At 34.4% G+C, this 15504-nt stretch overlaps 1 protein-coding gene across 1 annotated transcript in view; it reads right to left on the reverse strand.

Annotated features, from left to right (window-relative positions):
• The window catches only part of Sesn (Sestrin), a 66377-nt gene that overhangs the window by 21222 nt on the left and 29651 nt on the right, over nt 1–15504 (reverse strand). The window contains exon 2 of the mRNA XM_069824450.1: nt 8538–8708. Within this exon, the coding sequence (XP_069680551.1) occupies nt 8538–8708 (171 nt within the window). The remainder of the gene's footprint in view (nt 1–8537; nt 8709–15504) is intronic.

Raw genomic sequence — 15504 nt, forward strand, 5'->3', positions numbered from 1 at the left:
ATTTCATATTGTTCTAGTGTGTTGAGTTTTTGGTTCTTGGGTTGTGTGTGTAGGATTTCCATGTCCGTATTTATGTTATTGTATGTATGGTTGGCATTGGTTATGTGATCGGCGTATGTAGATGTATTGTGTCCTCTGGTTATAGCTTTAATGTGTTCTTTGTAGCGTGTTTGGAATGATCTGCCTGTCTGTCCTATGTAGAACTTGTCGCAGATCATTCCAAACACGCTACAAAGAACACATTAAAGCTATAACCAGAGGACACAATACATCTACATACGCCGATCACATAATCAATACTAACCATACATACAATAACATAAATACGGACATGGAAATCCTACACACACAACCCAAGAACCAAAAACTCAACACACAGATCAATTTCAGTACACACACACTATTCGACTCCACACTTCAACACCTTCCAACAATAAAACACACCCACTTAACAGGCAGAGAAGTTCGAGATGACGCCGCGATCTAGTAGGTTCTGATGATGGTGCGTGAAGCACTGAAACAGCTGTAAGCCGGACAAATATTACATATTTAACACGAGTAAGTCCACTAGTTCATCAATTAATTATATTCAAGTGTTAAAAGTGGTGTACGCAAGATTCAAAATGGAAAAAATAATGATTAATAATTAAGTTTCATGAAAATTGAAGGCTAATAGTGTTTGATGGTACCCTAAAATGATTGTTAGAGATTAATTTAATATTCGGCTTAAAATCCCTAAATCACTGTAAAGTTCCATTATTTCACTACTTACTCACATGCTGATACATGCAAGCAATATTAATGGTCAGTTTTTCGTGGATTAACATTACCACGAAATTCAACAATGGATGGAACGTTGTATTTTCAACAATTAATGGAAGAACAAAATGGATTCCGGAAAGGTAGATCATGTGCTGATAGGTACTTTACTCTAAAAATGATAATAGGAAAACAAAGAGTTTAATAAAGAGATACATTTGGGTTTTATCGATTTTAAAAAGGCTTTTGATAAAGTTGACAGAAAAAAAGTTATTTGAAATTCTGAGAGATCCTATTCCAAACCAATTAATAAATGAAGAGTCCACTGCAAGAATGATGGATGTCACTTTCTTGTCGAAAATGAACCAAGACTGTCAATGCATAGCTTAAGACATATAGAATGTACATACAGAGTTATATGGCATTAACACTGATAGTCATTGTCCAGTAATGATGGGAAAATCACAGTTAAGCTTTGAGCGCTAAGCATTTCAAACTTTCAATAGCTTCTCCTGCAAAATGTATTCCAAATGACATCCATCATTCTTGCAGTGGACTCTTCAATGCAACCTATAATTTATATTGTGAAAATTATATTTCAGTATGTAATGAAAACAACCAAACTGAGTGGAAATTAATTAATCAAGGTGTTGACCAAGGTTGTAGCCTATCCCCATTAATATATATAGGCCCGTAACACACTTGAAGAGTTTTTGCTAGCGAGAAATGTGTTGCGAGAAAATTAAAAAATTGATAACATGGATTCAAATGAACGTCCACACACTGGAAGAGATTCTCGTTCGAGGCAAAAACCTCGCGCGAGTTTCTCGCTGGAACCGGTAGCTCAGCGAATTTTCTTGACACATTTATCAAAGATGTTTGACATTTATATTCTTCATAAAGATTGGATGTAGAAAAAGATATCACAGGTGACGATGAATTGTATTGTTTTTATTTGAAAATGAAGAAAGATGGCTGATAATTGCAGTCAGAAACTTATCGAACTTGTACGATGTCACCTGTAGGCCTATTTATATGATGAAAACTATAAAAACACGAAATTTAAAGAAGAAATCTGGAGACAAATATCACTTATCTGAAAGTAAATAGGGTTATATTTTATTTTGATGAGATTTAATAATATTAATTAAACATTTGAAATAATGTATCTATATGTTTTAACAATTTACATAATTTTAATCACAACATAGCAAAGAATCCTCTATCACATCATGCGTATGAATGGCAAAAAACTGTGGTCCATTCAACCTGAAATAACGCCTAAACGTGTCATCATTCAAATCGAAACCAGTGTCCAAAACTCACCCTTATTTTCGTAAGATACAATGTGATTTTCAGATATTTCTGGCTTTAATTTTAGACCTACTTTTTGTTTTCATTAACGAAATATGTTCATGTCACTCCATTTCCTCATCACCTGAATACTCAGATTCAACATAGCGTTCGTACGTAATTTGTAAAGTACGAGAATATATTTACAGGTTATATATTTAAGTATACCTTATTTTATTTCAAGGAGTGCAGTTCGGTGGCTCCTTTGAACACTAACTTACAGATTTATAACTTTCTACACAAACAATTCTGATAATTCCATCCTGTCCCCTCGTCCCAACATTGCACAGTTGCCACAATCCTGACAACGCTCGAAATCAGACTAACGGGATTCTTGGAACTCGGAAAAGATGCGACAACTCTGCCTCCACGTGGATTTGAGAGGAGACTGTCAATTCTTCTGAACGAAGGTTGTGATTGGTTACTGACAGGAGAAGACAAGATTTCCGTCACCGTAAGGAAGACATTTATTTATGACAACCAATTAGTAGGGGGCAGTAGAAGGTCTGTCGGCAAAGTCCTTTCTATGAAACTGCACTCCATGAAATAAAATAAGGTATACGACAATATACGTAAATACATAACCTATAATATTTCCCGCAACGAGTGATTACTATAATCAGAAAAATGCTTTCTGCATGAAGACAGTGCATAGATGATCATAGCGAGGTGTGATCTGTGATAGCGAGAACTCGCTAAAAGCGGCTACACACGACCCAATCTGCAGGGTCCGATTTGCAGGGACCCTGCCGATCGGGTGGTGTGTAGACTTGCAGGGACAACAAACCTCTTGTCGGGTGGTTGGTTCGGGCAGCCACCCAATCTGCCGACTCCCCCACTCCAACACCCTGCAAGTTGGGTCGTGTGTAGCACGATCGGGCCGATTTCTTGTCAGTTGCAGCTTGCAGAAGTGGCGTTTATGAAGAACTGAGAGCAGTGACAGTGAGTGCCACGTGAAATGACGGAAAAGGAGAAAGAAGTCTGGAAGGATATTTTTGAACTGTATAAAGATATGCCTTGTTTAAGGGACATTTCAAACGCAAATTATCTGAACAGAGATATGCGTAATCAGGCTTTAGAAATTCTTCTCTAAAAATACAAATTATGTAGTGCACAGCATGCCAACATAATAGGATCAACGTTATCAATATGCACACCTATGCTTTGTCGAAAATATGAGAAGAGTTTAAATGTTTTCTTATTTTTAAGAGGTTAGATACAGCTTACAGCAGTAACATTTTGGAAATATTAAACTTTTTTTTTTCCTCCATTACTGTATCTTGTACAATAATGAAAATTAATATGTATAAAACACTGTCCTTCTGCTTACTTACTTACTGGCTTTTAAGGAACCCGGAGGTTCATTGCCGCCCTCACTTAAACCCGCCATTAGTCCCTATCCTGAGCAAGATAAATCGTCTCTATCATCAAATCCCACCTCCCTATCCATTTTAATATTATCTTCCCATCTACGTCTCGGCCTCCCCAAAGGCCTTTTTCTCTCCGGCCTCCCAACTAACACTTTATATGCATTTCTGGATTCAGATAATACAATATAATATTTGTTTTATTCAGTCTTATGACAAATCAATTATTAAAACAATGACTTATATTTCATAACATGTAGTCATTGAGTTTTATACAATTAAGTTACGAACGTTTTCGCCCATTCAGGCATCTTCAAGTTCAGTGTACAATATCTCATTATTAAAGTTTAACACTGAACCTGAAGATGCCTGAATGGGCGAAAACGTTCGTAACTTATTTGTGTAAAACTCAATGGCTACATGTTATGAAATATAAGTCATTGTTTTAATAATTGATTTGTCATAAGACTGAATAAAACAAATATTATATTGTATTATCTGTATTAACATTGACAATCTGAATATTTACAACATGCTTTCTAAGTTAATTTCTGGTTTCGCCCATACGTGCTACATGCCCTGCCCATCTCAAACGTCTGGATTTAATGTTCCTAATTATGTCAGGTGAAGAATACAATGCATGCAGTTGTGTAACTTTCTCATTCTCCTGTAACTTCATCCCTCTTAGCCCCAAATATTTTGCTAAATACTTTATTCTCAAACACCCTTAACCTATGTTCCTCTCTCAAAGTAAGAGTCCACGTTTCACAACCATAAAGAACAACTGGTAATATAACTGTTTTATAAATTCTAACTTTCAGATTTTTGACGGCAGACTGGTTGATAAAAGCTTCTCAACCGAATAATAACAGGCATTTCGCATATTTATTCTGTGTTTAATTTCCTCCCGAGTATCATTTATATTTGTTACTGTTGCTCCCAGGTATTTGAATTTTTCCGCCTCTTCAAAAGATAAATTTCCAATATTTATATTTCCATTTCGTACAATATTTTGGTCACGAGTCATAATCATAAACTTTGTCTTTTCGGGATTTACTTCCAAACCTATCTCTTTACTTGCTGCAAGTAAAATTTCCGTGTTTTCCCTAATCGTTTGTGGATTTTCGCCTAACAAATTCACGTCATCCGCATAGACAACTGTCCTTCTTCTCTGTGAAAAAAAAAAAAAAATACGTTTAAAAAATTATTTACTTTTTTTTTTTTTTAATTCAGCTCACTGTGCAGTGATGATGCGTTTCCCACATAACTCAAAAACTATCCAACATTATGTGAAGGAATTCTTGTTGTGTGTATTTATGCACGTCATATCTACAATATGATGCAAGATCACTTCTCTACCGTTAGTAGATTGTCTGATAAAAAATAAATTCATTTTAAAAAGTGGTCAAACATCAGTATTTTCTATTACACAAAATAAAAAAAAAATATTGTTTATTAAGGACTGTAGTTGAAAGAGCATGATATTGTAAACATGAGTTTCAGCAATAAAATAAAAAAAGAGGGAACATGAAAAGTTAACAAGTTTTTAAGTTATGAGAGAAACGCTTCATCACTGCACAGTGAACTCTCAACATTTTTAATCTTGAAAAAAAAAATATATATATATATATATATGCCTAAATATTTTTTAATCCGAAAAAATTTTCTTCATATAGTACCTGTTCATCGTTCTGTAACAACAAACTCAATGCAATTCCAACTTTTTGAAACTTGGAAAGTGAACGAGCCATGATATATCTTTTCACAACGGAGCGGATCAGCCTACTGCAAGTTGGGTCGTGTGGAGAGCAGAACCAATTCGTCCGACCCAACCGCCCTGCAAATCGGACCCTGCAGATTGGGTCGTGTGTAGCCGCTTTAAGTGTGTGGAGGAAGGCTCTTCGCCTCTTTCTCGCAACACATTTCTCGCTGGCGAGAACTCAAGTGTGTTACGGGCCTTACGGGCCTAATACGTGATAGAAGAAGAAGAAGAAGAAGAAGAAGAAGAAGAAGAAGAAGAAGAAGAAGAAGAAGAAGAAGATTTTAAATGTCTTCGTGTTGCATGCATCTGAATTATTATTTTCACTTTCCAGCACTCTTGGTTTCATACGCGAGTTACAAGGCTTAAGATACTCTTCGAACCATTCTGGTGAAAACCTAGAGTGTTAGTCCTGGACGTTCAGTTTCGCCCAGCTCCTTAACTTAAGCAATCGCTGCGGAACGACCACTGCAATGTAATAATTCATAAACAAAGAAAGTGAGAGAGATGGATCGTGGTGATAACAAGAGTTTCTCCGCGTTTGGGCATCCCTAATTGCCAGCGTTACAAACACATCGCTCTAACAAGTTTCGAGATGGCATGGAACATGGATACATCACTTCTCATTTTCTACAAACATTGGAGCGAACATGACAATACGAGGGGAATAACACAGGACTGACAAACAGAAAACACTATTTAGCTGTCCTCATTCTGCGAGTGCAGTCTGCCAAACTAACTTTCACGTCTGTGCAGCCTTGTTGCTAACTGAAGACTGCCTAGCTCTACTGCAGTGAATTTATATTACACATTGAAGCATCCAGAAGCCAGACCGATTAACTGCACTAAGAATGACCTCAGAAAATTGGAGCTAAAGTTGAAATTTCTGAAGCATCGATATAGTAATCTACAAACAAAATAGATACTGCGATCTGCATGACTGTAACTGAAATTAATTGCTTTGCAACTGATCAATAAGACGCGTTCTAACCACGTAATTCAATTTTATTTATTTACTTCATCAATCTTTGTTCATGTCATGGCGGATTAGATGTGTTCCAGTTCTTAATCTACCATCACTCTCTATACAAACATTACAAGAACTACTACTACAAGAAGTATCCTCTGTACACCCTAATAATAATAATAATAATAATAATAATAATAATAATAATAATAATAATAATAATAATAATAATAATAATAATAATAATAATAAACTAATAATAAGTATAACTCTTGTATTTAAAACTCTTACTTTAGCTTTCTCCCTTCTATACTCAATCTCTTAATAGTAGCCTACATTATGCAACAAGCCTATAATAATAATAATAATAATAATAATAATAATAATAATAATAATAATAATAATAATAATAATAATAATTCTTTATTTATATTGGCAGAGTTAAGGCCATAGGGCCTTCTCTTACACTCTACCAGATCACAAAGTATACAAGCACTTAAAATTTAACAAAAAGTTAAAGGACAGAATACTAACATATTACAAAAAAATAATAATAATAGCATAATAAAATCGATACTAAACAACATGAAAATAATACCATAAACAGAAGAAAAGAAAGTAAAATACATTGGAATATAGTGAAAGCAACTCATTTAGTACAAATGGTTAATATGGAAAAACTTAAGGAAGAATAGGCCTATATCAAAATGGAATATAATAAAATAATAATAAAAAAGAAAAGAAATACAAAAATTAAATAACATTTACGATAAAAAGGCTATGATAATAAAATTCATCGGCTGATAAAGAGAACAAAGGAAGGAAAAAGAAATATATAGCCTATATTTTTACAAAACTATGGCAGAGAAAAGGGCTTATAATGGTAGCAATTAAGACGCGAGTATGTTTATGAAACGAGCGCAAGCGAGTTTCATAATTTTCATACGAGCGTCTTAATTACCATTATAGGCAAGTTTCATACGACTTTTTATGCTCGACCATATTTCTAACTTGATATTATTCATAAGTATTCATGTTATTCTTATCTGACTGGGGAGCGGAACTGATCTTGTGCAATATCTCGTAAATTGTGAGACGTGCGCAGACGCGAAAGTATTGATTTTTTCCGAGGAACAAATGTCATTGACCTTGATATAATCTAGAGAGTAAAATGAACATTAATCTTGATATAACCTTGAAATTTATTTAGACATTGAAAAACGAGATGACAAATTGAATTTATTTGAATATTATTTACAATTAACGCTAATTATTATAGTAATAGAACATAACCTTCTGCGACAGTATTGGATTTCCAGCCTCCGTGACGTTTCGCTAGTTGTCTTTCGATTGCATATCCGAGAATAATCGATACTTGCGCTTTCATATTGCTACAATGGTGTTTTCTGATTGGTGGAACACCTGAACTTTAATGAATAGGTGTACTTTAATGAGGTCCATTAAAGGGCTGCTACCAGGTGTATAATACTACATTTCGGCATGGTCGAGCATAAAAATTATTGTTAACTTCATTGGCTACTTTTCGTAGTTTCCAATCGTGTCCGACTACTCAACATTTATAAGTCCATATACATTAGAGCTTTGACTTTCTCTTTCCATTTATTTTAACTCTAAAAAGAAATTTTTCGTCTGTTATAATCACAGCTAATATAGTAGGGTACTGTATTTAATATAATCTTTAAAATAAATCTCGTTCTATCGAAAATAGTTTGTCAATATACAAAAAATTCCTGATTAATACATTTTAATGCGAAACATTGTCAATGAGACATTACTGTGTAAAACCAAAATTGCATGACTTATTTACATATGCTGAGTAAAGATGACAGTAGTAATATTTAGAAAAATTGTTCCATTTCATTGGTTAGGGATGTCCTATATAGTAATACAACAGTATCATCTTTCTTACAGTATACACTGTTTTGTAATTAATATTATAATACGAAGAGCAAATAAATTCATGTTTAATCTACTGTAATCTCCTGTTTTTTTTCTATGGTTTTCTCCTGATTTTCGTGAATTGGTCATGGCAACACTGTAGAATTGTAGTGACGAACAGCTGTAGCTGTTAAAGATTTTGGGGATGAACTGGTGGTTACAAAATCGCAGACGAGCTTTAAAATGTAATTCAAAGTGAAGTACTTCTCACGGTGGAAAATAGTTACACAACTGTTGAAATAGGGCCAATGTTTACAAGAAAACTTTTATTCAAAATTACATCAGGAGTAAGATCAGTCAGATGCCGGTGTAAATTCATGAATCACCCTGTATAGCAAATTCGTTTTGAAGTAACGGAGCAGAAGAAACTTACCATGATGGCAATGAAGTGACGATAATCGTATGGTAGGGGCCCATCTCCCCTCAATATGAAGTTCTGCGTGCGCAGGAAGATGTCCAGGTAAGTCGGGTGATACCCCATTACTTGTGTCACGTGATCTAGTCGATTGTTCTGCAGGAACGCATCGATGAACAGCATATGAGTCTGGAACAAAAGATGCACGTCGTGTTAGGGCACGATACGAAGTTCGGCCATATTGGTTTGCAGATGCTGATAAACGTGAAAACTTATAAATATGTGGAAAATAATGATAGCATTTTTCAACGCTACACATCGTGACACATACAGATAATACAACATAATTAGGCCTATAACTGATTTTAGCGTGATAAATACAGGGTGATTCACGAGGATTTACCGTGACTTACGGAGCTTATTTCCGAAGACATTCTGAGCAAAAAATGTCATACAAATACATGTCCTAATCTCAATATTTTCAGAGTTACATTAATTTAAAGATATTTGTAAAATACATTTCTTCTTTAGTTTTAAGGGTAAAAGAATATTGCAGTAAAAGAATGAACTATTCAGGAGTATCATTTCTTTAATTAGCTAGTATTCTGAAGCTAAAAATGTGTTGTGAATTCCATAGTTGCTTCGTACAGATTTTTTTTTTTCATTTTAACCACAAAATTACATTTTTATTACGCATTTATCACACAATTGTTACAAATCAAGCCACTCTTGTAAATTATTCAAAACTTTACATTGGGATACATAATTAAACTGTAACGACTCAAGTTCCTAAAGTAGTATGATTTGTAACACTTTTTGTGATAAGTGCATAATAATAATAATAATAATAATAATAATAATAATAATAATAATAATAATAATCATCATCATCATCATCATCATCATCCTTCACGAATTAGGCCTCTATAGACCTGTTTCGGCCCCATCTAGCAGTCTTCTTAAAGGTCTTCCTGGTCAACGATGTCCTCTAGGTTTATATTGCATCATAATTTTTGGGATTCTTGAATTTTCCATTCTTCTTACATGATCTAGCCAATTGAATTTGTATCTGCTGATTTTTTCTTCTACTGACTCTACTTCTAATTGTTCTAAAATTTCTTAATTCCTTTTTCGGTCTAAAAGAGTATATCCTGTTGTCCTCCTGAAAAATTTCATTTCCGTTGCTTTGATTCTGTTCATGTCTTTTTTTCTTTAATGACCAAATCTTGCTTCCGTATAAAAGGGAGGGTAATGCTAGTGTATTATATATTTTTATTCTTGTAGATTTTTGTACTAATTTAGCTTTTAATGTATTGTTTATTATCCCTAGAATTTGTGTAAATTTGGTAATTTTCTTGTTCACATCTTTTTCATTTTGATAAGATATTTCACAACCCAGATAATTGAAATTTTGCACTTGTTCGAGACATTGGTTATTGTATATTATCTTACTTCTGACTGGGTCTTGTCCTAAAAATGCCATTACTTTTGATTTTTGTGCTGAAATTTCCATCTCAAAATCTTTTAATATTTTATTTAATGTATACAATCCTCTTTGTAAATTATCCTCTGAATTGGAAATTATGACTTGATCATCGGCATAGAGTAAGGTATTTAATGTTAGAGCACTGGTTATTTTGATTAATATTAATAATAATAATAATAATAATAATAATAATAATAATAATAATAATAATAATAATAATAATGTAATTTTTTGTTAAAAATTGAAATACAAAATCTGTACAAAGCAATTAACAACACTTTTTTAGCTTCAAAATACCAGCCAATTAAAGAAATGATACTTCTGAATAGTTCATTCTGTATTTGTAATATTCTTTTACCCTTAAAACTAAAGAGAAAAAAGTATTTTACTAACAACTTCAAATTAGTGTTAACCCTGAAAATATTGAGATTAGGATACATATATATATATATATATATATATATATATATATATATATATATTTTGCTCAGAATGTCTTCGCAGATAAGCTCCGTAAGTGACGGTAAATCCTCATGAATCACTCTGTATAAAGAATTTATATACAAATCCGTTCCCTGATAATGTTCCAATTAATGTGAACGCATCGTAGTTACACTGCTTGGCCACAAACTGGGCAATATTACTATGCAACAATTTCTTGAGATGACAATCAAGTTTCTGAGAATAGCAATCTTCACATCTCGCAACTGTACATACTGAAGCTAACCTAGTTGAGTTTGGAACGCATGATCGTGGATTCCACGCATGCTGGACACACTATACACACTACGGTCGCTATAATATAATTTAAAATGTCATTAGCAGAAGGTGTAATTCATAGAATATTGTAACAAAGTTTGCGTCCCTAAATTTATTCATAACTGCATACCCACTGCAGATGAGACAGCGTACTTGAATGACGAGTAAACAAGCAACCATAACCTATAAACGACCTCAATAATCGGCAATGCTGATTGCGGAATTAATAAATAATGCAGTAAAAACAACAATTAACCTACTGGTGCAAGGTCTTACGAAAGAATTTATTCAAAGTAACGGAACATGTGTTAATATAAACAAAGCCCCTTATCATCGTCATTTCACATGACCATGTTTAGTTGAATAGTCACCAAATGGAAACTGGTTCGACTGCTGGAATATTCTGCAGCGTCTTACGCAAGAATTGATTTAAAAGTAAGGAACGTGTTTTCAATAAACGAAGTACTTATCATTCACTAGGACATGTTCGCTGATTCATACAGTACATTCTGCTGACTTCTCACCGAAGGGAAACTGGTTCGACTGCTGGAACATTTGTGATAATTCTAGTAGACGATTATTCTGTTCCCTTCGCCATTCTAAATTTTTTTTAGTTATTTAACGATGCTGTATCAATTACTAGGTTATTTAGCGTCGATGGAATTGTTTATAGATGGTATTTGGAGAGATGAAACCGAGGATTCGCCATAGATTACCTGATATTCGCCTTATGATTGGGAAAACCTAGGACAAAACCCAAGCGGGAATCGAACCCACGCTCGAGCGCAACTCCGGATCAACAAGCAAAAGCGCTACCACCCGTGCTAAGCCGGTGGCTTATTCTTGTTTTTCAGATGTTCCACTGTATATCAAATTTTACTAGGACACGAAATACATCTCAATTAGCCTATATGTTTATGTTCACAATGTTTAAATACATTTTAGTTGTTTGTGGTAAGATGCATTCGATATTATTAGATTTAATATAGACATACAAAATCGATTTTTCAGAGTCTGAAAAGTGCGATTTAATTCTGCGTGGAAGGTACGACACAGTCTACTCTAGTATATAGCCACGAAGCTTGAGTTGTTGAGGGTACTAGGAACAATAGACTGTGCCGGTACTATTTCGCATTGTCTGTGATGAGGCGATAGTAGCGATCCTGGTGGTTAGTAACTATCTATGGATGCATATTCCCTACGTATTGAGCTTCGTGACTGTATATACTGGACTGTGGTACAGATATGATTTTGAATCGTGTCGCAAACAAAGTTGTTTACTTGTCGATATTTACGGCATACAGTATTAAAATACGATCAGTAAAACTGATTCGGTAACTGAAGTTTTAAACTGGGAGACAAAAATACTGCAGTCGGGAAGTATTCATATTTCACATACTTTCAACCGGAACAAGGACCTTGTGAAATGTGAGCAACTCTGGATGCAGTTTCTTCCTGTGCAAAACATGTAACAGTTATTCTTCTGTTTATGGCAGATTCAAAATTAGAATACTAGACGGCAAATACACACGTAAACGGTGATTTTTACTACTATAGTAGCGACGCTGTTATTCCCGGCGTGATTCCTCCTCTTTGCTTACGTCTTAGAAAGTGAAGACTCTATAAAGTCTAGGTGGGTAGTATCGTTCGCCATTTTTGTTCTTTCGTTGCCGAGCTACCAGACGAGGAATCTATTTGCCACACCGTTAAACATTATCATGTCATAGCTCTTATGATAATAAATCAAACGCATTGTAATTCAGCAAATAATTGAGCGGCAAATAGCGTCCTCGTGTGCTTTCTGCGACCGCCAACGAAAGAGCCAAAATGGCGGGCGATTATATTATGTAGGCTATTTATCGAACCTTAGGAGATGAATAACGTCATCATCAGCGAATCACATGACGCACACGTTTAAATGTAGCCGACTTGCAACGTGATTGGCTGCCGGAAATAAGAGCAACGGGACTATACCATCCACAGTGAATAAATTTTAACCTTCCAGTGGTCGCGCACTCAAATACGTTAGTGATCGCGTGGTTCACAATTATGATCCATATTTTGAAGTTAATATTTTTACATGTAATTTTATTTGTTTAAGTCTTTCTGGTTAACTATTATTACACATTAGCAGAGTATAACTGCATTCGTCTTTCATTATTCACATAGCAATTGTTTCTCCAAATATTTATTATAATAATATCACAGTCTAGTATATACAGTCACGAAGCTTGAGTTGTTGAGAGTACTAGGAACAATAGACTGTGCCGGTACTATTTCGCATTGTCTGTGATGAGGCGATAGTAGCGATCATAGTGGTTAGCTACTATCTATGGATGCATATTCCTTACGTAATGAGCTTCGTGACTGTATATACTAACCTGTGATAATACTGTATAATAAATATTTGAAGAAACAATTGCTAAGTGAATAATGAAAAATGAATGCTGTAAAAACATAAATTTAGAGGCTAGGAAAGTTTCCATGGAGCATAATCGTGATCCAAGAATTCACCAACTTAATTATGCGCTAAAATATTTAACACTTGTCAATTACAACGACAAACTGAGGCGGAAGAAAAATACAAAGGAGAGGTACCCAGATGACAATAAGTGCTATCTCGGATCACCAATCAAAAATAAAGTACTGGATGACCACTGTGATCCACGTGACCTCTGGAGAGTTTTAAACTATAAAATGAATTTTAATTTAAATTGAAATTAAAATTACTAACTTTTGTCGTCATCAATCAACTACTTTTATACTTCACTGGAGTTGACATGGATACGTAATTTTAAAATGCTTATGCATCACTGGCAGACATATGTTACCGCTATTTGTTTTTGTTTTTTTTTTTATTTTTTTAGTAGGTTATTTTACGGCGCTTTATCAACGGCTTAGGTTATTTAGCGTCTGAATGAGATGAAGGTGATAATGCCGGTGAAATGAGTCCGGGGTCCAGCACCGAAAGTTACCCAGCATTTGCTCATATTGGGTTGAGGGAAAACCCCGGGAAAAACCTCAACAAGGTAACTTGCCCCGACCGGGAATCGAACCCGGGCCACCTAGTTTCGCGGCCAGACGCGCTAACCGTTACTCCACAGGTGTGGACCCGCTTTTTGTGATTGAACGGTATCTGAGAAGCCTAACCAATAAACAAATTACTACCGGTATCTCAGTTCTCAAAGGAAAACGTCCGTTTCGACAGATTGGATATTAAGTGAACTAGGATATTATATCTAGCTTCCAATGGCATTGGTGATAACGAGATAAACCCGAGGATTGTCAACTGGATTACCTGACATTCGCCTCACAGTTTGGTCGTCAATCACTTCAATTTAACTGATTAACGGATTAAGGCTTGCATGCAAGTTCAACGGATGTAAAGGCTGGTTCACAATAAACCGGAAACGAGAATCGGAACGAAAACGAAAACGGTAAAATTGTTAAAATGTGTACATTTAAATGTGAGCATTCACAATTAACGAAAAGCTTGCCGGAGCACGGGATCGGGAAGGGAGAGTTGGCCAAGTTTCAACTTCGGCGTTCACGTTTCCGATCACAGCCCACTAGATTCATTCTACTGCCATCTAAAAGCTATTTTGTCGTCGTATATTTTGTAGCAAGAAGACCGTGACATAACCTATGCATTATTTTGTTCTATGCTGTGCATCATGGAGCAAGTTTTATTTGATGAGATTCTAATATTGAGTGTTGAGGAAAATCCACACGTTTACGATAAGCGGCGTGCCTCGTATAAAGATGAGGACGTGTCTTTCAATAGCTGTATCTTTCAACACTGATCGGAAGCGAATCATATTTTATTAATGTATTGGTTGTATTACACACTACGTATTCATGCTTCAATTCAATAACTACTGTTGTGTTCATTTTTGTTCTATTACAAATGTTTCTTCTCTAATTATTTTACGTTATGGTAGACTTAAAATAGGTTGTGATAATAAAGATGCATGGGCATATTTATAGTACCGTACCTAATGAAATGTTTTACGTAGACTTTCAGCTCCCCACTACTATATGCACAACACAATGTCAATACGGCGGTTGCTGTCGTCTGCGATACAACGAACTTTTCTGTTGATTTTCGAGTTTGGCATTTTTTCCGGTTATTATATGCTTATTTAAGTTGTGTTAACTCTCGCTAGTGGTTTTATATTTTATTTTATCCGTCTTAGTATTTATTTTATTATTGTAAATATTTTTGTTTTATCACTATTATTATTATTATTATTATTATTATTATTATTATTATTATTATTATTATTATTAATGAATTATTTTGTATTACAATCTTTGTATCATTTCTGTCACGATTATTCTATTATTATTATTATTATTATTATTATTATTATTATTATTATTATTATTATTATTATTATTATTGTTTATATCATCAGCATTATTATTTGAACCCTGTAAAATTTATGTAGACTACTGGACTGTACCCGAGCACGAGCATTATGCTCATTTCGGGTATCTATTCATATGTATTCAATTCAAATGTAAATTGTAAATAAATTTGAAATTTGAAAAAAAATTTGAAAAAGTTGAAATTTCGAAGTTGGTTAACCTGTGTTTATGTTGGCTGCCTTGTACTCATGAGAGAACGCCATTGGTCAATTATACACAAATAACATCAGAATGCGTAATATCGACTTTACATATCGTTATTGACATACATATCGATATGCATAGTCGTCTACGTTCTCGGTTTATTGT

Source organism: Periplaneta americana, chromosome 4, assembly GCF_040183065.1.
Source record: "Periplaneta americana isolate PAMFEO1 chromosome 4, P.americana_PAMFEO1_priV1, whole genome shotgun sequence".
NCBI classification, from domain to species: domain Eukaryota; kingdom Metazoa; phylum Arthropoda; class Insecta; order Blattodea; family Blattidae; genus Periplaneta; species Periplaneta americana.